At 41.9% G+C, this 22825-nt stretch overlaps 1 protein-coding gene across 1 annotated transcript in view; it reads left to right on the top strand.

Moving 5' to 3' along the window:
- The window catches only part of cnksr3 (cnksr family member 3), a 34006-nt gene that overhangs the window by 1270 nt on the left and 9911 nt on the right, over nt 1-22825 (top strand). Inside the window, exons 2-4 of the mRNA XM_020608757.1 lie at nt 17113-17276; nt 21249-21451; nt 22779-22823. Of these exons, the coding sequence (XP_020464413.1) occupies nt 17113-17276; nt 21249-21451; nt 22779-22823 (412 nt within the window). The remainder of the gene's footprint in view (nt 1-17112; nt 17277-21248; nt 21452-22778; nt 22824-22825) is intronic.

A 22825-nucleotide genomic window follows, 5' to 3' on the forward strand; every position in this document is an offset into this window, starting at 1 on the left:
GCTCCTCCTGGTGGCCCCCAAGGCATTCCCAGGCTAGATAACATAGGCTATCCTTCCAGTGTGCTTTGGGTTTATCCTAGGGTATCCTACAAGTTGGATGTGCTCAGAAAACATCTAATAGAGGGCACCCAGGAGGCACCCTAATCAAATTCCCAAACCAACTCAGCTAGCTCCTTTACGACATGAAGTAGCAGCAGCAGCTCTACTCTGAGCTGCTTTGGAGCTGTCCAAACTCCGCACCCTATATTTAAGGCAGAGTCCAGCCACCCTATGGGGGAAACTCATTTTGGCTGCCTGTATTTTGCAGTCTCATTGTTTTGGTCACTACCCAAAGCTGGTGGCCATAGGTAAGGGCTGGAACATAGGCTGAATGATAAATTGACAGCTTTGCCTTCTGGCTCACCTCCCTCTTTACCACAACAGTCCAAAGCCTACATTACTGCTGGTGCTGCACCAATCTGCCTGTCAATCTTATGTTCCATCTTGCCCTCACTCAAGAACAAGACCCTGAGAAACTTAAACTCCTTTGCTTAGGGAAGCAACTCTTTTCCATCCCAAAGGGAGCAATCCATCTTTTCCAGCAGAGACCCATGGCCTCAGATCTGGAGGTGCTGATTCTTATTCCTTTCATTTCACACTCAGCTGCAAACCATCCTAGTGCACGGTGGAGGTCCTGGTCTGATGAAATTTAGCAGAACTACTTCATCTGCAAAAAGCAGAGATGTGATTCTGAGGTCCCCAAACCCCAATTTTAATCTATGCTGCTTCTTAAATTCTATCTGAGGGTAAGCTCTTTTGTCATTTGGCGCTATAAAATTATTGTAGTGCAGCAACAGATGATTGAAGCCTGCCTGCCAGTGCTCAGCTTTAGTTGGGAGCTAAAGGGGATTGCGGAGGAGTTAGTTTCTGTATGTCCAGGGAAAAGAGCCTGGCCAGGCCATGCATGGATGGAGCATTAGTTGTCTACACAGGCCCCATTGCGACCAGTCTCATGAAAATCAGTCTCAGCGGTTGTCTCTGCAGGCCTTGACTTATGAAGTGATAGCAGGCCATTCAGGGAAACATTTCATATAATCCCTTTCCCACAAAAATCTGGTGCATGACCATGGCATGTTGAACACAGCACCATTCTGTGTAGTGCTGTTTTACACTGGAGAGTTGACAAAGTGGCTGTTGCAGCTTTGCCAATTCACCCCTGGAATTTAACTTTCCTCATTGTGATCTATCAAGGCTAAATAGTATTTTGCTTGGGTTAGAGTTGTTATCTGTGGACATATGGTATAATTACTTTGCAAGCCCTTGGATTTGCCTTTAAGTAGTCAGAGCCACTAAACAAACAAAGGACTCAAGCTTAAAACATAGTGCTCCTTTTTGTCATCATTACTTAAAACACTTCCCATGGATCACTGTTTGTTGTCAGGTTTATGTACATGACTCAGTATTTTTTGAGGTAGAACCTTAGTTTACACAATTTAACATAATCAGAGTTTTGCATAACATTTTCTTTATTCATAAACATTTAATGTGTTCGACACACCGGCCCAATAAAGCAGATTCTAAAAAGTCCAACTTGTTCCCGAAAAGCATGTTTAATACCTTAGTGTCCAAGCCCAGCAAAGGAAGGGTCAGCAACAGTGTCCATGGAATTGAAAAGACCTTGTGGTGTCTTCAGTGACTGCTGTACAGGACACAGCCACAACATGACATGTAACCACTGATGTTATCTGACTGAAGAATAATGTATCCAAAGACAAGCAGCATTAACCAGATTAAAACCCATGTTGAGAGCAGGGTCATGGTCTCATGTGTGACCTATTCACACGAGTGGCAAACACGGGTGTTTCCAGAATTATTGCATCCAATTACACTCCCAGAAAGCACTGTATTTAGACCTAATCTCTCTTTTGCCTCAGGTTGTTTTCCTCAGTAGGACAGGAACTGTTTTGTGTATTGAGTCAGTTGTTAATCACTTGCATTGTTCAGTGAGATAAAGTAGTGGTTGGTGGATATTTATTGCCAGCAAAAGGGTTTTTGGTTCTTTCTATTGTGTTTTGTTTGGGGACTGCTGATGCCCTGAAGCACTTTTCCTTCACAACAAGCTCTGATCTTCCAGCTGGACCTGCGGTGTCATGTGATTGGTAAGCCATATGTCATGTGTGGGATTAGTTGCCCTGGGGGAAATGTGGAGTTTTCTAATGACAGTATAGATGGCACGACACAGTATGCTTTCACTAAATAAATTAAGTTCTGTTGTGACCCTTGAAATTAAATAAAGATTTGGGTTAGATTTGAAGATCTCTCTCCAGTGACATAAAGTGACCCACATACCTCTCAAAGTCAAAGGTTTAAGTCATATGCTGCAAGTAATTTTCCAAATATAATGCTGAATCCACAGGGGCTTTTGTTGGGAAGGGCTGGAACTGTACAGGCAATGTTTAGCTCCAACTCAGCTGAATAGTTTCCCGTTTGCCAGGCACACTTACATTTTTTCTTCTTCCTCACTCATCCACTGTGAAGTCACTGGGAGTGAGAGTGCCACGTTTTAACAATGCACCCCAGACATGCAAATCTGTACAGCTACTGTCTGACTGGGTGGCTTGCATCCAGCTCTTTAACAAGTCCAGACTTCGCAGTTCAGGACACACTGACTGGAAGTCCACCAAGCATTTTCTGTACTTAAATACTGACTAATCAAATTTCAAAGCCCTGTGTCTGGAAATGGATTAGGCACATGAATTTTAGAAGAGGATTTATTTTGAGCACGAGGTTATGATCAAAGCCCTGCTAATCTAGTGGGCAACATTTATCTGCCATCCCTTCATACCAGGCCTCCCTTTTTGCCACACATCTATGCATGGCTTAGCTTTGTTAGCATATCAGTGATGTGTATGGAGCTAGAGTGAACATTCCCTATTACCTGTCTGATATGAATGGGCAACACAAGTTGAACATGTTTATCCCATGTCATTTCATGCTGTGGAGACACTAGGAGTAAGTGTGTGTGTCTATGTGGCTGTATCCTGCTTCTGAAGTAGCACCAAGGTGCCAAGAAGGCAATTAGCTTGTCAGAGAGGTGACGAACATGTAGTGGATGTGCTTTTGTTTTTGACCAAGCGTTGGCCTGCAAAAATAAGAGATCTGAGTCTGCACATGGTAAATGACGCTAGTGATGGGTACCTTCAGCAGCCTTATCTGTAAAGATGACAGTGAGGTGTGGGCAGTGATGGCTCATGATCCTTATCTGACTAAAACAGAGACTTCCTAAACTGGAGTGTGAACAGACACTGTACAGAAACCTCACCCTTATTAAGGCATCGACTGCATGTGTTTTAGTGCCAGCGTAATCAGACAAGTGGAGGTCTATGTTTGGAAAGCTCCACAGGCAGCATTAATCCATTGTAGCAACCCTTAGGTAGTGTGTACATGCATCAGGGAGGACAGGTGTTAAATTAATACAAGTATAGGCTGTAGGAATAGCAGAAATCTGTATGCTCTTTGTAATGACCTCTTGTATAACACGGGAAATAATTAATTATACAAAAAGTCATTCTTCCCTCAAAAGTAAATGCCCATCTTTGTCATTTACCAGTTTCCAGCCAGAAGAAATAATTAATTATACAGAAAGTCATTCTTCCCTCAAAATTAAATGCCAGTCTTTGTCATTTACCAGTTTCCAGCCAGTTATCTTTCAGAATCAAACCACTGTGTTCCACTGATGTGCAGATAACCATTTTACTTTTCCACAGAAAATAGCCTTTAGTGTCGAGGGGAAATGCTGTAAGAGGATTCCCCTTAGGGAGCGATGACTGGTTGGGAGTGTCGTGGTTTCGTTCGTCGTAGCCCCTCTGTGGCCTGTTTCTCACATGACCTGATGTCCCAGCTTTGTAGCCCCAGGAGCTCCAACATATGGGAACTTGTAGAGGAATCATCAATTGTTAAATGTCACTGCGCTAATCAAAGATGAGGAGACACAGGCAAAGCAAAAGTCAGTCATGTTTTAATTCACATTAGAGTTTTCAGTAAAAGTTGCTGTTCACTGGAGTTTCAACCCAGCTTTGATGTTGTTTGAACAGTTCACAGTGTGATCCTTTATGTGTCCCACACTTTATAGAGGTGATTATCTGTATCAGTTTGCATTTGCATGGATATCCGATGGTTATTCTCTCAGTGCCAGACGAGGTAACCAAGTGTCACCTTATATTGCTGCCAACCAGGGCTAGATCAATTTGCTTTTCATTCAAATCTAAAATGTGCATTGCAAATCTCCTAGATGATCTCAGCTTAGCAGAACCTGCAAGCTGTTTGGCCCCTGTCTGCTCTAAGAGCATTGGCCTGTGAAATGCCTAAGCCATGGGAATAAAAGCTCCAACCTGAGGTGGCACAGTGGGCGCAAATGCAAAAATGGTTCACATGTTGACTGGTGTGATGTGTGCGCATCATGGATGTATTATGAGAGCAGGATACAGGATCTTCCGGGTTTGCTTCTGCGTTATGTGGCCCACTGCCTGTGCACATTAGCAGTTTTTCTCCTACCATCACAGCCTTTACATTGGGATGATATCACTAAAATAAAGCTCTGTTTTCTAGGCTCTGGGAAAGTTTTACAATTGTAGAATCTCCATAGATTAAAATTTCATAAAACAAGTGGTAATTGACCTGGTTTGTAGTTTGAGATGTTTTTTCAACAGTTTTATAGATGTCTCTTTTAAATCTTTCTTAATGCTGTTTGGACCACTGAGGATTTTTTTTTTGTAAGGCGAGAAGCCATTGGGAAAATTGGCTAAATGGTTGAGTGGCAGCGCCGTATCCAGCTCTCATCATCCAGGGTGTGCATGCCCACACTTGCTGATTTATGTTTGCATGTCATGACCATGTCTGGAGACTCATTCTCACAGTCATGTGACAAATCTTTTCAGTTCATTATCAAATTGCTACTGCACCAGATCTGTGTAGGTTAACTGGCGAAGAGAAGGAAAACGAAGTGAATGATTGTCTTGGTATTGGTATGAAAGCATTGCTAATGCAGTTATGCTCAAATAACCACAGACCATGAGAAGAATGTAGTCAGCTGCTGGTTTTTTTTTTTTACTTCCACCAAACCAAACCAACAGCTCTGCAAATGAGCAGTTAAAACGGGTCATACATGTCCTTTGTTGCATTTGGAGGCACCAGTTGCTTTTAACAGATTTAAAATGCTGAACTCAGTTGAGTTTGTGGTTCCACTCCCTGCTCTGTCATCCTGCCACCAGCTTATACTGTAATGGAGAATAATGTCATTAAGATTATCAAGTGATCTATCGAGTGAACTGTTACCCACTTTTGGGTTTAGCAGAGTATTTGGGTGGATGCCAGATTAGAGCTTGTTTAGAACATGTCCAGACTAGTTCATATTTTCCCAGTCTGCCGCAGAGACTGACTGAATTCCTGTCAAGCTGTTCACACAGTCTAATGCTACTGTCTTTATAGGACATATAATCTTGTGGTTAAACTTTAAAGGAATTTCCTGACTTTCACTTTGCAGTCTCTTGTGTTTATATTTGCAAATTAACGTTTGTGTCAAATTAGGGCTCCACGCAGGCTGTTATTGTTTTTGGGATCTTGTGTTAGTGTTTTCATTTTCTATAACATGTCTTTGAGTCTGTCATCTCTCTTATTGACTGGTTGCATTAGAGAGTGCTGATAGATGAGGCAGCTGCAGTGTGCCAGTCTGTTTTCCTAAAACTGACAATGCATTGATGAAGCCCAAGGACCACATCAGAATGGCCTCATGTACCTTAAATGGATGGATGGATGGATGAAGGCATTTGCTTTAACCAGGAAACTTTTAAAAAGCACCTGGAAGATTAAAGGGAATCCCTATATTGTCACAGCATACAAAGGCATGGTACTATAGAAAGGTCATAGAGCTGTAAAAGGGGACACAACTGTGCCAAGCTTCTGATGTCATTTGAAAATCACCTAGGGTGTCCTCAGAAATTCCGCAAGTACTTGGCAGTGAAGTCATGCATACTTCTCCTATGTGGAGGAACTGTTTTGCTTATTGTTCCTCTGGACTTCCTCATCACCCTCGAGAAAAACAACCACTTGTTGCTTATTTCCTTACTTTCTTCCAGCAGCGACAGCATCTAGTATTCAAATAATTTATGCTCAATCTCAATTCAGGGCTGAAAACATTGTTTATTCCCTTGATCTCAATTCACTAAGTGGCACAAAAGACACTGGAGACAAATGTGGGTTATGACTTTGTTTAAGCAGGGAGTGGTGATTTCTCTTTCTGGACCTGAAGAAACTGTCATTGGAGAATCTGTTGACCCTCTTTTGTCTCCATGAGTTCAGACACCTGGACAAGCCTCTCACCTGCTCTTCATCACTGTTTATTTGTGGGACCCTTTCCCATCAACAGCACATTGATTATTTCTGGGAAGCCTGAGAATTGGTAGAGTAACCACAGCACAACAAGCAGCATGTGAATGTGTGGCTGCATCATAGGCGCCTTGTCCCGGCCTGCAGGTGACACACTTTGTCGCTCACCAGTACCTTTCACTGAAGATGACTCACCTACCCCACCCTCAGCGCTTGCAGCAGGGAGAACAGGATCAACTGCCCACAGCCTCTAGGCTGCCTAGTGATGTCTTGCATTGTATAAATGATTCAGGTCTGTCATAATAAGAGCAATGAGTCGATGAGATTCTTTGTGAAAGGGGAGGTGACAGTGGCGCGGTGAGCAGAGTAGTCGTCTCCCAACCAGAAGGGTGAAGGTTCAAGTCTCGGTGCCAGCAGTCAAAGTGTCCTTGGGCAAGACACTGAACCCCCCGTTGCCCCCGATGGTTAGAGCCATCGGTTGAGGTGGCGCCGCAGATGGCTGCCATCGGTTCTGTATCGGAAATAAATTCCTTGTGTGTAACATGACATGATGATTTGGGTACTGAATGAAGTCAGTGCCTTTTTGTAAGGCATGCAAGTTTGAATATGTGTTTTTGAGTTTGTTGGTCCTCTGCTGAGAGGATGGACAGAGTAATGACGCTCTCATTCCTTTGACCCTTCCCTCTTCCTACTCGCCTGACCTGCACACAAGCCAGCTATGAATTGTCTGTGGACACACTCCTCTCCTTCTCAACCTCTTGCCACCTCTGATTATCCTTATCCTCTTCATCCTCCTCCAACATACACTATATCGATAAAAGTATTGGGACGCCTGACCGTTAAACCAAGAGGGACTTTAATGACTTTGCAGTCAAATACATAAGCTTTAATATTGGAGTTGGTCCCCTCTTTGGAGCTATAAGAGCTTCCACTGTTCTTGGAAGGCTTTCCACAAGATTTTGGAGTGTTTCTGTGGGAATTTGTGCCCATTCATTCTGTAGAGCATTTATGGGGTAATGCACTGATGTTGGACGGGAAGGCCTCAATTGCAATTTCCATTCCACTTCATCCCAAAGGTGTTCAATGGCTTTGTGCAGGCCAGTCAAGTTCCCTTGTCACTGTAGTAGCCTTAATTCTATTTATGGTTCTAGCCAGTTCTTCAGCCGATTTTTGGCAGCCATTGTGACCGACGGGGGGTGACCACCAGTGGCTTTTTCCTGCTGCCAAAGCACAGTTTTCCATCTAGGTTCAGTCACGGTAGAAAGCAGGCAGTCAGCTCAGATTCATGTGTGGACAGGTCGGGCTGAAGACTTCCAATGGGATAGGGTCAGAAATGGACCCGCTGTTGGGTTTGATAATATTGGCAAAAATTTTTCAGTTGGAATTTTTTGCAAGATCTAAGGAAGGATTTAGACTCCAGGAGATCTCGTATGTTGATCCATATTTGGAAGTAGTGAGTACTACGCTCAACCATACAAGCCATCTTTTGTTTTTTTTTTTCTGTCTATGGCCTCTGTTTCATAAAAATCCAAAAAAAGCATTTTTATACAACATGATAACACAACGGAGGCAAAGTTAAGTTTGGCTGTTTGTCTATGCCCAAATGCAATAGTAGTAGGACTACTAGTACACTATTCCCATGGCAAGCTAAATGAGTGGGGCTCATTTCCTCCCCAGACCTTGTTCATCTTAATTGTGGTTTCCACAGGCAGCTATTATGGCACTGGTAAATTGGCCTGTAATCGGTATGCAGGGCCACCCTGAGTATGTGACAAGATGAAACCACAAAAAGGGAGCTCCCTATGGGTTTTTTTTCTGCAACCTGTTTGTGTCTCAGTGGCTGTGACTTTTGAAGACAGGCTTAGGTTTGATGGAGGATGTGACTTTTTAAAAGTATTCAGTTTTCTTTTTGTTTTCAATTTTTCCGTCTTTGCCTTGTGTTCAGCTTTTTGCTTCTTTCCGTCATCTCATTGCAAAAGCTCTTTAATTATAGCTTTGTCTTAGGGATATGATTTGTAGGCTGTAGCATCAAAGTGAATGTTTTAGATACCCTGTAGACACAAAAACAACACTATCTGTTATACAACACTCCATTTTCAGTAGCAAAGCTAAGGCCACACTGCATGAGTGTCCTTGATGCTTTCTGATTTACTGTGATTTAAAGTGGGAAATGCAAGACTATTCCCAAATCCCCAGAGTAATCGTCTCTGTTGTATTGTGTGCGTTCAAAACACAAAGACTGTGACTATCTTGGGATTCGTGTCAACAGGCGGAACTGCAACAATATTGGAGGAACCAGGAAAAATAAAAGATTTCAGTGGGTGGAGAAGCAGGAACTTAACTAAGAGAAGGGGGTGGGGGTGTTTGAAATATTTTTGAGGTCTTTGTTGCTTTCTTTAGTGACTGTTTATCCTAGTGGTAATGAGGTTCACTGTGGTTGGGTGGCCAGCTGGCTAGAGAGTGGTGGGTGTTTATGTTGGCCACAGAAGTTGCCTCCTGTCTAATACTCAAGCACCAGCTACACTTACCTGCACATGCTATAACTGGCAATGGTTCGTGGCTTATTCAGACATTATTCTAGACATTACCTGGAGGAGCTGTAGGTCAAAATGCAAATGTCCGAGTAGGTTGACCAGGACATTAAACAAAATGGAGTGCTCATGCTAACAAGGTAAACAAGAATCTTCTTTCTGTGGGTTCCGCATCCCAGTTGTCCCCTGCATGTGATTGATCAACGTAGTGCCTATGCTGGGTGATGCCACCGTCCGGTGTAGCAAACGTTCAATCCGATCCAACTTTTTTGCAGCAGGGGGCTGTGTCATTTTGCTGGTGCTGGCTGTGGTGAACACAATGGAGAGAACTGCATTTTTTTCGCATCTTTGAAACTCAGTCTGAACGTAGTCTGAGAACGCGTCAGGCACAGCTGTGAGCTACATGTGTGAAAGGGCAACTCTGGACCTGACACTGTCAGGAGTTCATGGGTGAAAACAGCTGATGTATTGGAGATTAGAGGCCACAAGTTTGGTGTTGAGAAACCTAATGTGAAGAAGGTCTGACACGGCTAAATCATGTTTCATGTTCAAACTCACTGACCCAATAAACCAGTTTGTTTTCCACACCCTAAGCTTAAGCAACAACTATTTAGTTTGCAGCAGTTTTGTAAAGACACTAATGTGCCTGCAGCAGTCTGCTTTATCTTGCGATACCTTGTTTTTCTTCCATCCTCTGATCTGTCATGTGACAGCCAGAATTACTCTTGTGCTCCTGTGCTCTGACCCGCATTGGCTCTGGATGTCGCCTCTCACCTTTCTCCAGTCAATATTAACAAAACCACCCACCCCAAAAACTTAAATTTTACAGTCTGATAATATACCAGTAATGTGACTGGGTTTGTGTGCTGCTAAAGGTGAGGATTGACAGAGCATAGGATTTTGCACTCATACACACTGTTGTGGCTCAACCAATGACAGCCCTGTGAACTCCGACCCCCTACTCTCTCATCAGTCATCATCCATCACCCTGTAAGAGACAGAGTTGCTTTTGTGTGCCTGTGGACAGCCTAGCCTCAGCTGCGTTTTCTCATTTAGGGAGCCCACTTGGGACACGCCACTGCCATTTTGTAGTTGTCTGTGTTTAAGATCGTGGTATATTAACTGAAACACTCCTTGTTAGCTGGAGGAAGCAATGATAAGATTATAACATGGTCACAGACAAGTAGTCAGAGTGATAGAAATAGAAAATGCTGTCCTGGGGATAAATTAGCCACAGTGTCAAGAAGTCAATTTGGTATTTATTACCAGTACAGTTTCTGTTCTTGCTGGAATATCTAAGAAACAAGTGCTAGTATCTTAAAATATTACAGATCTTTGCCCTAGTGTTAGTAAAAGAACACCTGATTGAAAAGCAACCATAAAAAAGATCATTTGCACCACAGTAGGGTCGGAGAGTCCCATAGAAATCTGCAAGATGCTGTTCTGTCTACAACTGAGAACTCCACATGTTTATTGCTGGCACGGGCGCCGTTGGGGGGGGAGAAAGTTAGGACGATTCTAAGGGCCCACGAACTTTGGGGGCCCACAGTCTGTGGGTAGAGGGCCCAACTTCAAATTTTTTCATAGGGCCCCAAAACTGCTAGCGGCGCCCCTGATTGCTGAGATGTAACTTCCATTTCCCCCAGTTCTCACTGGAAGACACTGTTCAGTGTGTGTGTACAATCTTTGTTGTCATCCTGTGAAGTCATGCATTAGCTTAGCAATCACAGAGAGGAGCTTTTTCTTTCTTTCTTTCTTTCTTTCTTTCTTTCTTTCTAATTACAGCACAGCCTGGTCCGGCCAGAGACCATTGTGCCAGAGTGCTGTGAATTCCCACAATGGAACTGCTCACTGGAGAACAATGAGTCAAATTCCTGAACGTTCCCTGCAGGTTCAGAGGCCGGGATGACAAATAGAGACAGCAGAGTTACAGTGGCTTTGCTATTCTACACCCAGTAGCTTTCCCACTGGCCACCCCAGTTGGGATATTGGTTTGTGTTTGTGTGTCCCCATTTACTTATGTGTGTGTGTGTGTGTGTGTGTGTGTTGCAGAGTGGCTAGAACTCCACTGGGAGCACAGGGAGGGGTTGAAAGTGGTGGGTGGGTTAAGGGGAGTGAGCCTGCTTCATTTTCTTTCTCTAGAAGGTGAAAGACTGTTGGCTCTTTCTGGTGTAATCAAACCCCTGAGAACAAAAAGTTGGCAACCAAAAGCTGCAATGAAGGCATTGTCATTAAAATTGATCTGCACTTCTCAGAGGACATCGCACTGAACATGTTCCAACCTGTTTACTGTTTTTGTTTTTGTTTTTTTAAATCATGCACACAACAGGAACTGAGCTGTTTTGTGCTTGTCAACATTTCACCAAATCTGCTTTTTGTGCTTCTGTACTGATGTAAAAATGTTGAGATTATGACAAGAATAGCCCAGCCATTTGCAAGAGGAAGGGCTCTGTTGTTTATCTTGTCAAAAATGTGTGCTTACACAGCCTTTAAGTAGGTCTTGGAGAGCTTGAAGGGCTCAAGAGGATCATGTTCTGCTTGTTGCTTCCAGACCTGGAGTGTCTGGGGTTCTTGCTTTCCTAGCTGGCCAAAAATATGGCCTTGTGCACACACACACACCGAAACAGTTGTGTTGGTAACCTGCTTTGCACATGATCACTGTTTTCATGAATGGGAGTTGGTGGGTGGTAAGAAAGACCTCACAGTGAACAACAGGTGCCAGACCTACACATGCTGCACTGTTTGGTGTTTGGACCAGAAAGCAAGTGATATGTTTTTGGTCCAGGATTTGTAACACTACTTTTTTGTATCAGGAGCTACTGCTGAATTAAAATGTCAGAGAAGTCCAGTGAGCCCATCCCAACTTTCCCTGAACCCATGATGTTATTTTCAGATGACATTTTATCCAAAGATGTTCAATTTACAATCCGAAAATAACAAAAAAGTAGCACATTCTCACGTTCAGGATGTTGGACCTGGATGCTGGATAAATGGTCTAAACAATTCATGAATCATCAAAATAGCTGGAAGTTGATTTTCTGTCAGTTTGATTCACAACTGGATCCTGATGTATAAAAATAATTTTCTACTGTTAAAGTAATGTGCAGTCTTTTATTGCTTTCTAGTTAACTATTAAACTTTAGCAATTTTATGAAAATACCACCTGCATGATTCAACAGACTGGCATCTCAAACTCAAGTTGTTAACGCTTTATTGGGAGCCAATAAAGAGCTTTTTGTGTGTAGTATTTGAGTTTCCTACTAGCACTAAAATTTCAATCCAGTTTGAATCCTTTAATATCTGGGGCAGTGAATGTTTCTCCAGCTTCTGTGTTTGCATTTGATGCTGCGTGTCAGTGCCTCTGCTACACAGTTACACCCACTTGCCAAGTGGTTCACACTGATCATAAAACTCCTCCAAAGCGTTCCATCATGCACAGGCTTTTGAAAAGCATTCACAGTCACCCCTGCTGCCTCCTCCTTCACTCAAGTCACTGTAACATGGCACTCATCCTTATAGTGGTTCCACTACCTTTAATGAAAATTGATAGTCTCACAGACATACATGCTGCCCACGACTATTGATTGAGGCTCTATAAATGTTTTATAAGGCCAACTGTAAGGGGCACCTTTTTATTTGGAAGGTGTCGATGGCTGAGTCCAGAAAGAGAGTGCCACAGCGTGTTCCTTCATGGGCTCCTGAATTCAGTGGTAGAGAGCATTTCCTCTAAAGCACACAATTTACCATCACTATTACTTTTAACAAAGAATAAAATTGATGAGGTGTTGCATCAAATAATGTGCTGCTGTATTGTTTTCAATGTGATACAGGACACGGATGATTTAGAAATTGCTACTTTCAGTTTTAATTTTGATTTTATATACCGTCCTAGCATTTTCTGATTTGGGGTTGTAACATATTACAAGAGTTGGATCTCCACGATTGACAGTGGTTTAAAAAAAAAAAAAAAAGAGAGGAGGAGTTGTTCACAGACGGCCCGTTGTAATGGTTGTCATGTCCGTGTGTGTGTGTGTGTGTGTGTGTGTGTGTGTGAGAGAGAGCGAGAGAGAGAGAAATAGCATGGAGGGGCTAAGCGAAATACCTGTGCTACATTGAAATAAGATTGAACCTATTGTAACGCGGGCTGCCTTCTGTACTCAAAGGAGCCGCTCTTTTTTTATTAACACACACAGCACAATAACAGCAACAAAACTCCAGCAGAACACACAGAAAACACTGGCTAACAACCTTGCCAACCTGACCTAAATACCTCCCGCATCAAGTGGGCATTATGGGGGATCCTGCCAAGTGTCTCTCCACCCCCAATGCTACACTATTTTAAACCAATATGTGGTGGTCTGCCACAAATAAGCCATTGTATGAGAAACACTGCATTGTTTCCCACCACCTCTTCCAGTCTGTTGTCCCATATCTAGTGTGTGGTTTTAGAACAACAAAGCTACACACACACACACACACACACACACACACTGTAAGGCTCAGCATTGTCTATTTTAAGCTGAACCTTAGGCTTCTCTTGTGCCCTTTCTTCTTCTGGCTGTTCAGAACGGTGGCACCATTCCTCAGGAAGTGTCTTCTTAGCACAGCAGGAAGGAGAACGTTTGCCCCTCTGGATCCAGAGTCTTTGTTTTCATCTAATTGCATTAAGTGACTGGCCTAGTGTTTATATTTGACTTGTATTTATGTCAGTGTGCGCTCACACAGTACTCGGTTCTTCTCTTACAATTCAGACTGCTAGCCACTCAGGGGTTAAAATTTTCTGAAGCTTTGCCTACAGATTAGCATGCCTAGGAATGAGGAAAATCTAATGAGACTAACTGGACTTGGCTTATGTGGCAGCTAATAGTTAATGAGTCCCTATGGATTTTCCCTTTGATTGAGTAGAGAGGACTTCAGCTCTCACACATTTTCTCACGGGTTGAAAATGCCTTGAAAAGTGAACTTTGATGGCATAATGGAATAATAATGGCCTTGAATGTGTGTGTAGGTAGTATGTCTTCCAAGGACTACCGAATGCAGCATAACGTGTGTAACATTACAGTTCTCTTTTTGTAATTTGTTATCACTGTACAGAATCCCATTCATCCTATGTAGATACAATCACCGTACACACTAGTGATGGGAAGTTCGGATCATTTTACTGATTCGTTTCTTTGAATCTCGTTCAGCAAAATTAACGAATCTTTTTCCGGGTCATTTCGTTCACTTCAGCAGAATGTAATTAAAATGTTACATATTAATTCCCCATCTACTTACACACATATTGATCACGTTTCGAATAAAAAAGAACTGTAATGCAGCCAAGGTCATATAATAAGTAATATGGTACCTGTGTCTTGAGGCTATGCAGTCTGTTCATCACCTCACCTCTGGATATTTTGGGTCAAATTCGTTTGGTCTTTTGTCACATAACAACCTAAACTAAGCTATGCCGTGCCATGCCGTCTTCTGTATAGTATACAGAAAGATTTTCCCTGATGGAGTTTAAAGCATTAACCAACTCTTCATTAAAACATTCAGTGTTATGGAAAAGAATCCTATTGACAGATATTCACAAAATTATAGTCTGTAGGACATAAAAAGCTATTTTATAATAAAAATAAATGCATCGTGTAACAGTAAGAGTAAAAAAAACTGTAAACACTTGAAAATTAACTAATTTCTGTATCCAACAAAGCGGTCATGTCACGTTACAAAAATGAACGACTTGAAACCAAGGACTCAAAAGGTGAACTAATCTTATGCGATGTTGTGCATTTGCGGTCAACACAAAATGAACGAATCACTCACCGAGACGACACGATGTTCTCGAGTCATGGGAAAGATTTGTTCAAAATGAATGAATCGTTCATGAACGACACATCATTAGGACATATAATCTCTCCAACATGCCCTGGGTCTGCCCCGAGGCCTTCTACTGGAGGGAAATGCGCGGAATACCTCCCCAGGGAGGTGTCCAGGGGGCATCCTAAGCAGGTGCCCGAGCCACCTCAACTGATTCCACTCATCCGACATGGTAACAAGTCAGCCTACAGACGGGAGGTTGAGCAGCTAGTCCTGTGGTGTAGCCGCTGAACACACTCAAAACAGTGGAGATGACAGTGGACAGAGCCCCCCATACTTGGCAGCACTGTATCAGCAGTAAAGTCCTTCAAGTTCCTGGGCTCCACTATCTCCCAGGACCTGAAGTGGACGTCTAACATCTGTGAACGACACATCATTAGTACACACCCAAAAGCTCTTTTTAAACTGTGTATATAGGTAAATATATTAATCAATTTTTTTTTATTCTATTTTATTTGGTGCACATCGGTGGCCAGTGAACTGGAGTCATATTCCTTGTATTGTTAACATACTTGGCAATAAAGATTATGATTGATTGATGGATGTATAAAAAGTACAAACCAGAAGTGGCCAGCTTTTACCAAATACTGAGTTGGCTGTAAAATGTTTGTATTCATTGTATGTTTGCAACTGTTTCACAATTAATGCCATGTGTCCTCGAAGTCTAATGAAAGAGTTTTACTATGAAACAGATGCACACATGCACATTGAAGTGGATGAGCTCACATTGAATAGAAGGTATTTCTATATAATATAAAATTTTCATGAGTAAAGAGGCAAAGTTAAACATCTTTTTGCCTTTTTAACACAACAGGAAGGAGAAAGGTAATATTTTTGAAAAGTGTAAAACAACTCACCAACTGTCATTTGATTCAAATGTTGCTGTATCCTGATTGGTGGTCATATTTTACTATCTAACCTTCTTTGGTGAGCACTGACTACCGTGATATACACACACACACACACACACACACACACACAGTATCTCTGTCTTTGCCTTACAACACATTCGCATAAAGAAACGAGAAGCTGTTTACAAAGATGGCTCAGTAACGTCTGTACATTTTAGATGAATGCAGCTATCTGCTAAGCTACATGTTCCTAAAAAGCCACACTTTTTGCAACATGAATGTCAAAGTGAAATGGATCCACCAAACCCTGTCTCATACTGAAGTGCATTATTTGCGTGAGTGTATGTGTGGTATGGTCGGAGTGAGTGTGTCTTGCAGCTGACAGGTCTTTCAGAGAGACAGGGCGCAGTGTCATGTAGCTGCAGCTGCCCCCTCTCTGTACGCTCTTTGATGGGGAGAGAGATACTCCCAGCTCCACACACACAAAGACCTGTTCTTCCCTCTGTTGTCTCAACACTACTTGAAAGTCCACTGAGGGACACGGTGGTGCATAGGGAGGGCGTGTTTGTGACTTTGTTTATAGCCATGCTCTATATCATTCTACAGTATCAGAAGAGCCTGTATATTCATGTGAGTTACATCATCGTATGTTTCAAAGCAGTTGGTGAAACTGCTTTGTTATTGGAGCTCCTTATAGTGGCACCCATGACACCAGCACGTTTATTGGAGCTTACACGCACACACACACACACACAAATAAAGGCATCCATTGTTTAACCAGCCTAACAGACAAAAAGATCTCGACCGTTACCCCGTTTATCCTGTGTTTATCTAGCAAATATAGCAGTCCCACCTGTTCCTTATCTTCACTGTGCATACACACACACACAGTGTTAGGGCACTGCTGCAAAACTGACAAATACTGTACAGTAGTTCATATTAAGTTGTGTTTTACATTGCAGAAAAGAGCTCTTTCAAATGATGTTTGAACTGAACCTTTCTGGTAGGACCAGGTGATAAATCCAATTTCATTTGCTGCTATAACTTTGGCTAAGTAATCACTAATTTCCTCTGAACTTTGGCTTCATCCAGCTGCAACACTAAAATATATTTGCCTTTATTTTACCTTTTTTGTTTTTACATTTTTGTTGTTCAGTTGAATTGTATTTGATCAGAAAGAAATCTGTTACAAAGATATGTTTTAAGTTTAATAAATGCATGATGTTTTCAAAGGAAGTGAATGACTGATCTCAAAATAAATGTGATTATGATTTTCGATAAGATGAACATTTATTAGTCCCACAATGGGGAAATTCACAAAGCTACAGCAGCAAAGGGATAGAAACAAGGAACTCAGTGTTAAGAATGGGAAAAGTAACAGATAAGGTCTTATCAATATATCAACTATAATCAAACAGCCCTGCTTTCTACAGTAGCAAACTGGTTGTATTTTTAATGTTTAACTAATGACTCCCTTTTCTTTGCCTTTTTCATCTTACCAGGCTTGGATGACAGCCTGCAGCAATATGTGAGCAACTTTGAACGGGAAAAAATAAGTGGGGACCAGTTACTAAAGATAACACATCAAGACCTGGAGGAGCTCGGCGTGGCCAGGATTGGACACCAGGAACTGGTGCTGGAGGCTGTCGATCTGCTCTGCGCACTGGTCAGTAGAGCTTTGTCACTGACTGTGTGTGTGTGTGTGGTATTTTTCTTCAGGAAGGATTTATATCAAAGCATGGGCTCCCTCCACCCTCTTGCTCTCTGCAGCCTCATTGACCAAAAACTCTGACTGTAGTTGTGATTCAGCAGCTAAAAGATCTAGCAGTGAAGAAGAGCTCATCATTTCTCACACAGCTCAGAGGGGCGTTGAGGCACCATAAAACAAGAGAACAGCAATGTCACTCAGAAGAGGACAGAGCAGATCTGTAGGGGCTCTGAATCATTTTGGGAGTTTGAAGCTGAGAGGGATAATTAGAGGCAGTTAATGGTGGTTGTCATGTTCCCATTCTCCTTTCTCACACACCAGATACATACTGTACATACTGTATATCCATCCATCCATTATCTATACCTCTTATCCTGAAGAGGGATGTGGGGGGAGGGGGCTGGACAGTACAAATATTTCAATGATTACATTTCAGTCTCTATTCTTCCTAACAGTCTGACAAATGTCAGGCTAGTCATGATTTTTATTCTCACTGTTGTACCCGTCTGCTCACGTGAGCCACCTCGCTTGATTCAATTGAAAATCCTCAGTTTGGTGCTGATCTGCTGATCCAGCAAATCTGCTCCCAGAAGAACTGCCAACAAAAATAGCAAGCAAGAAAGGACCAATGAAAACCATTTTCTAACTGAAATAAAAGCAGGTCTTCCAGCAGATGGGATTGATTTAGAGCTTTATCACTTCCTGTACTTAAAAGTCCCAGATTGTGGTCTCTTACATTTTGATGAGTGTCAGCATTTCTGTCTTAATGATCTCTAAAAATGCTTTACATTAATCGTTTGGGGCAAGTTTTTTTCCCCCCTGGAAAACTTTAAAGTTCAGTCTCTTCTCTCCAACATGTGGCTGCATCTTGCTGTGATGCTGATCAGAAAGCTGAAGGTCAAATGGGTTTCAATCAGCTTCAACATCTCAGAACACTAAAGCTAGGAATGGGTTTTCTTAGATCCTGAGTAAAGCAGGCACACCCGTGACTTATTAACAACCAACTCTCATCACGTAGCTCACATCTCATTTTCAACCCTTGGCTCCTTTTGTGGATGGTTGTGTATCGAGTTAGAATGATGCAATTTGCAATGGCAACTTGTAGGTGCAAATTAAAGGTAAATCACACTCAACCAAAGGTAAAATCCAGAAGAAAGAGATGGATCTGTGGTGTGCTCAAGCAAAGTCCACATCCAAGGTACAAAGAAAACAGCAGGGCCACACATGCAAATCTGGAACAAATCCTCCACGATTCTAAGGGCCCACGAACTTTGGGGGCCCACAGACGGGTGAGGTAGAGGGCCTAACTTCAAATTTTTTCATAGGGCCCAAAACTGCTAGCGGCGCCCCTGGAAAAAGCCCAGGTGTTTCAGCTAGTAAATGCAACCTTGAATGCTATACTGAAGAGTAACGTCCACCCTATCGGTAAACATTGTTTCTTATCCTGCAAAAGGCAACTCCAAAAGACATAAGCAACCTGCCTTGTCTTCCCTACCTGTAACCATTGGAATGAACACATGGAAGTGCTCGGCACACACGTGTGCCTTTGTTGTTTTGATAGATTTACTCATTATAGAATATGTACCATCTGGTACATCCTGTCCTCTTTTACCATTAAAGTAACCAGGCCCAGATTTTTTGTTCACCCCTAGAACCTTTGCATCAAGACAGTAAAATCTCATGTTTTCCTCTTGAGCCGCTTCATATATTTGGCCTCTAAAGTGCTTCCTCAGCTTGGTTTTGTTATTTTAACTAAGTCCTTTTCCTTTCATGTGAATTTTAATTTCACATCAAAATGTGCTGTTAGGTTGTAGTGTGTTTGTACTATATAGTCATATGCAGTTTAGCAAGGAAGTATTTGGCACACTGTACTAACACCCTCCCTCTCTTTTCTTTGGCAATTCCAACAAGGAATGCCCAACTCTCAGCAACCTTTCACCTCTGACTGAAGCAGTGCTGCTAAAGGTTTTCTGTCCATTAGGGGTTTCTTTATTAGGAAACAAGACTTCAGCCTCCCACAGGCCTCATGGGAGGAAGTCAGGCCCCCAATTCAATTAGCTTTAACTGAGGCAAGGTCACTGCTACTGATAGCAACAGGCCTCCAGTACCGGAAACCCCCACATGCTCCCACACTCTTCCCCCTACACTTTCCCTCTTTTTGTTTACTGTTAGGTCAGACACTCCTGTTGATCTTTTTTTTTTGCTTATGAAGTTGAGTCATTTACCTTCATGTCCTGTTAGCAGTTTCAAACCTAAATCATAATGACAGATGGCTCAACATACAGCGCCCACAGGCCTATAGGAAACATTCATAGTCATGCTTCACTTCCAGCCAAAATCTATCAAGACCAAACTGCTGTCTAGGGACAAAGAAAGAACATTTCAGTTAATTTTACTGGACTTGTCTGAGCTGTGATGACTTTTGCAGAGTCAGTGTTGAAACTCAGCACTTCTTTATTTGTTCTCAGAGCCCTGTGGCTCATCTCCTCACGACACTCACACACACATTAGGTGTGTATCCTTTGTCAAGTATACAGCATGAGAGATCATCTGGCCACAGAGCTGCTGTAAATATATTTTTGCCATTGCCTAGGAGTAAATCTGACCCATGGTTTAATATAACACCCTGCCTTAGATTGCATATTCCACCAATACACACAGTTCAGACTACAAACATGAGTATCTTTTATAGTCCATGTAATGCCTGTGGTGAGGGCAGGAAGCATTCTGTTGTGATAGCCATTCTCCATTTCTCCTGAGGATCCTTATATCAGCATGTAGTCCTTTCGAAGTGCCCTAGCTGCATGAAAATAACATCTGCGGTCTTGATTCTAAATATAATGAATGTTTAGAAAAAGACACTGGAAGAATGTATATTTGGCTTGATATGTTCTGAGAATGGTTATTTGTATTTGATTGGAACCACAGATTTTCCTTAGACATGACTTTTAGCTCAGCTGGCAGTGTGGAACAATGGTTCAGTGGACATCTGTGGGCTAGTCAGAGCTGGTGTGACTGTGTGATTAGCCTGCTAATGAAAAAGCCAGGAGAGACATTTGATCTGGAAAATGCTCATGCTGCTTTTGTGCTACACTTCCACTTTGACTGTGTGAATGGCTGAGAAAACAGCATCAAATGATTTCTTCAACTTTTCTCTATGTTCCCTGATATTAACTGTACTACATTTAAACTTGCATACAACATTTGTTTTGACTAGTGCAATAATTACAATGAGTCCTCTGGGACTGAAATTAGTGAAATTATTTCTCTGTTTTTTGAGTGGAATAAAAGTAGACACTAAACACATGCAGATCTCCCTCATTGTTTGCCAGTCATGTTCCATTTTACTCATTGCAAAGCATATTTAGCTACTGGCACATCACTCATGCAGCAGCATTGCTGGCAGGACAGGAGCCAGGCTACCTGTTCTCTGCCTACCTTTAACCACCACATTACTACAAACCAATTTACCATAAAATAATTTCTTTAAAATATTTGCTCAGTCCCAGACACACACTTTATCTTCTAAGAATAAAGAATAAATGTGCTTCCTGTTTCAGCAGAGTACCCTGCAGTAGTTCAGTTCATACATGGTTTGTACCATATGTAGTGACCCCCAGAGTTCAAATGCTTTGTGCATGTGAATGACCTATAAATTAGAGGAATGCATAAGGTCAAACAACCCAGATTCAAGAATGCAATAGGAATCAATTGATGGCACAAGTACACCCTCACTGCTGTCCTCACATATCGGACAAGAAATGTTTACAGTCATTCATTTTTTCCCCCTTGAAATTAGAAATAAAGTACCTCCTGACTATAGCTTGTTCAGAGAGTTTGTTTGGTTTGACCCTGAGTTTGACTGACAAGAGTGTGTGCTTTTTTCCAATTTTTCTTTGACATAGTTTAAACTGTGCATTAATTTTCCAGAATTATGGGGTAGAGACAGACAACTTGAAGAATCTGGTGGTGAGGATGAGAGCTGCCACCAACAGTCTATACATGGCTACATCAGACCGTAGGAAAAGCCCTGCGTATGATGGCAGCACCTTGCGTAAGCCACCCAACGACTTCCTTACCTCTGTGGTGGAGCTGATTGGTACTGCAAAGAGCCTCTTGGCTTGGCTTGACCGGTAAATAGACTTTTCTCACCACCACCAACTGTGCATCTTGAAATAGATATCATCTATCAGAAATGTTGCCATAAGAGTATAACCACTGCATAAACTAGCTGCATATGGATATAAATGCATATGCAGGTATGTATAAAACCATAATATGACAGTGTCTGAGGTACTACTCCTTGTGCTGATACAACATTTGAACTAGACTTGTGGATATGATGGCCAAGCAGATATACACATTTGTTTTAGGTATAAAGACATCTAAAAACAGTTAGTCCTGCCCACTGGATGTTAGGGCAGATTTACCCTATATACAGTTTTAAAGCAGGAAAGCAGTCCCCAGTGAGCTGAGATTGGGCATGAGCTGGCGTAGAGCTCTGCTCTCCCACTGACCTGCTCCAAAACACATTACACCATAAAAGCAGAGCACATTAAGCAAGTTGCCAGGATTATAGTAAGTGTTAGCCGGCTGAAATTAAGCTTCTCGTTTGGTGGCAGGCTTGGCTAAAGAGACATCATGATAAATGGTAGAGTGCACTGAATGCGAATGAGTGCAGTATAGTATACAGTATCTAAATGGTAACAGTTCTGTGAATTAGTATCCAAGTGATAACATCAGTTCATAAATTCTTTAAAGGTTTCCTTAAAGAAATGTTATTTCTGGGTCATTATGCTTTAATTCTGTTTATTGATTTTCTTTTTACATCAGTACTTCTTGATGTCAAAACAGTGCTAATATCAAATTTGTATATTGGTATTTTTACAGCACAAAAATCTTGTGAGACTTAGTGTTATGGCAGCTAGTGGCCTCTGCTTAGATGGTGAGACTTTAGAATGTTTAGTCACTTTGTTAATAAATTCACCTTTCTCATCTCATGTTGTCTAGTCAAGAAAGCAACAAGCTATGTTATACAGGTTTAGGAATCCTTTGCTCTCCTCAGTGCTACCAACCAATGGATGTTTGTTTTTCTGTGAGTTTTGTTCATGTTCATTCTAATATGATGGTGCACACTGAGGTATTTCAAGAACTGTTTGGTTGGATTTGGATCCATGTTGGACAAACAGTGACATTCTGGAGTGACAACCATGTCTGTCTTTCAGTAATTAGAGCAAGGTTTACTGAGTCTGTTGTGAAGCCCAGTAAGTCAGTCCAGTCATATGTCCAGTGCATCCATACAGTTTTATTATTTTAGAGATAAATACAGTATAAACATCATTGTTTTGTACTGTACATAGATTTTAAAACTGTGCATTTATGCAGTTAAACCAGAATTGATTACAACTCTTCTCTCGCTCATTCCTAATGTTCTCTCTTTCTTTGTGTGTCTGCTCGCAGGACACCTCTTACAGGGATCAGTGACTTCACAGCCACCAAGAACAAGA

Source organism: Monopterus albus, unplaced genomic scaffold (assembly GCF_001952655.1).
Source record: "Monopterus albus unplaced genomic scaffold, M_albus_1.0 scaffold94.1, whole genome shotgun sequence".
NCBI lineage: Eukaryota > Metazoa > Chordata > Actinopteri > Synbranchiformes > Synbranchidae > Monopterus > Monopterus albus.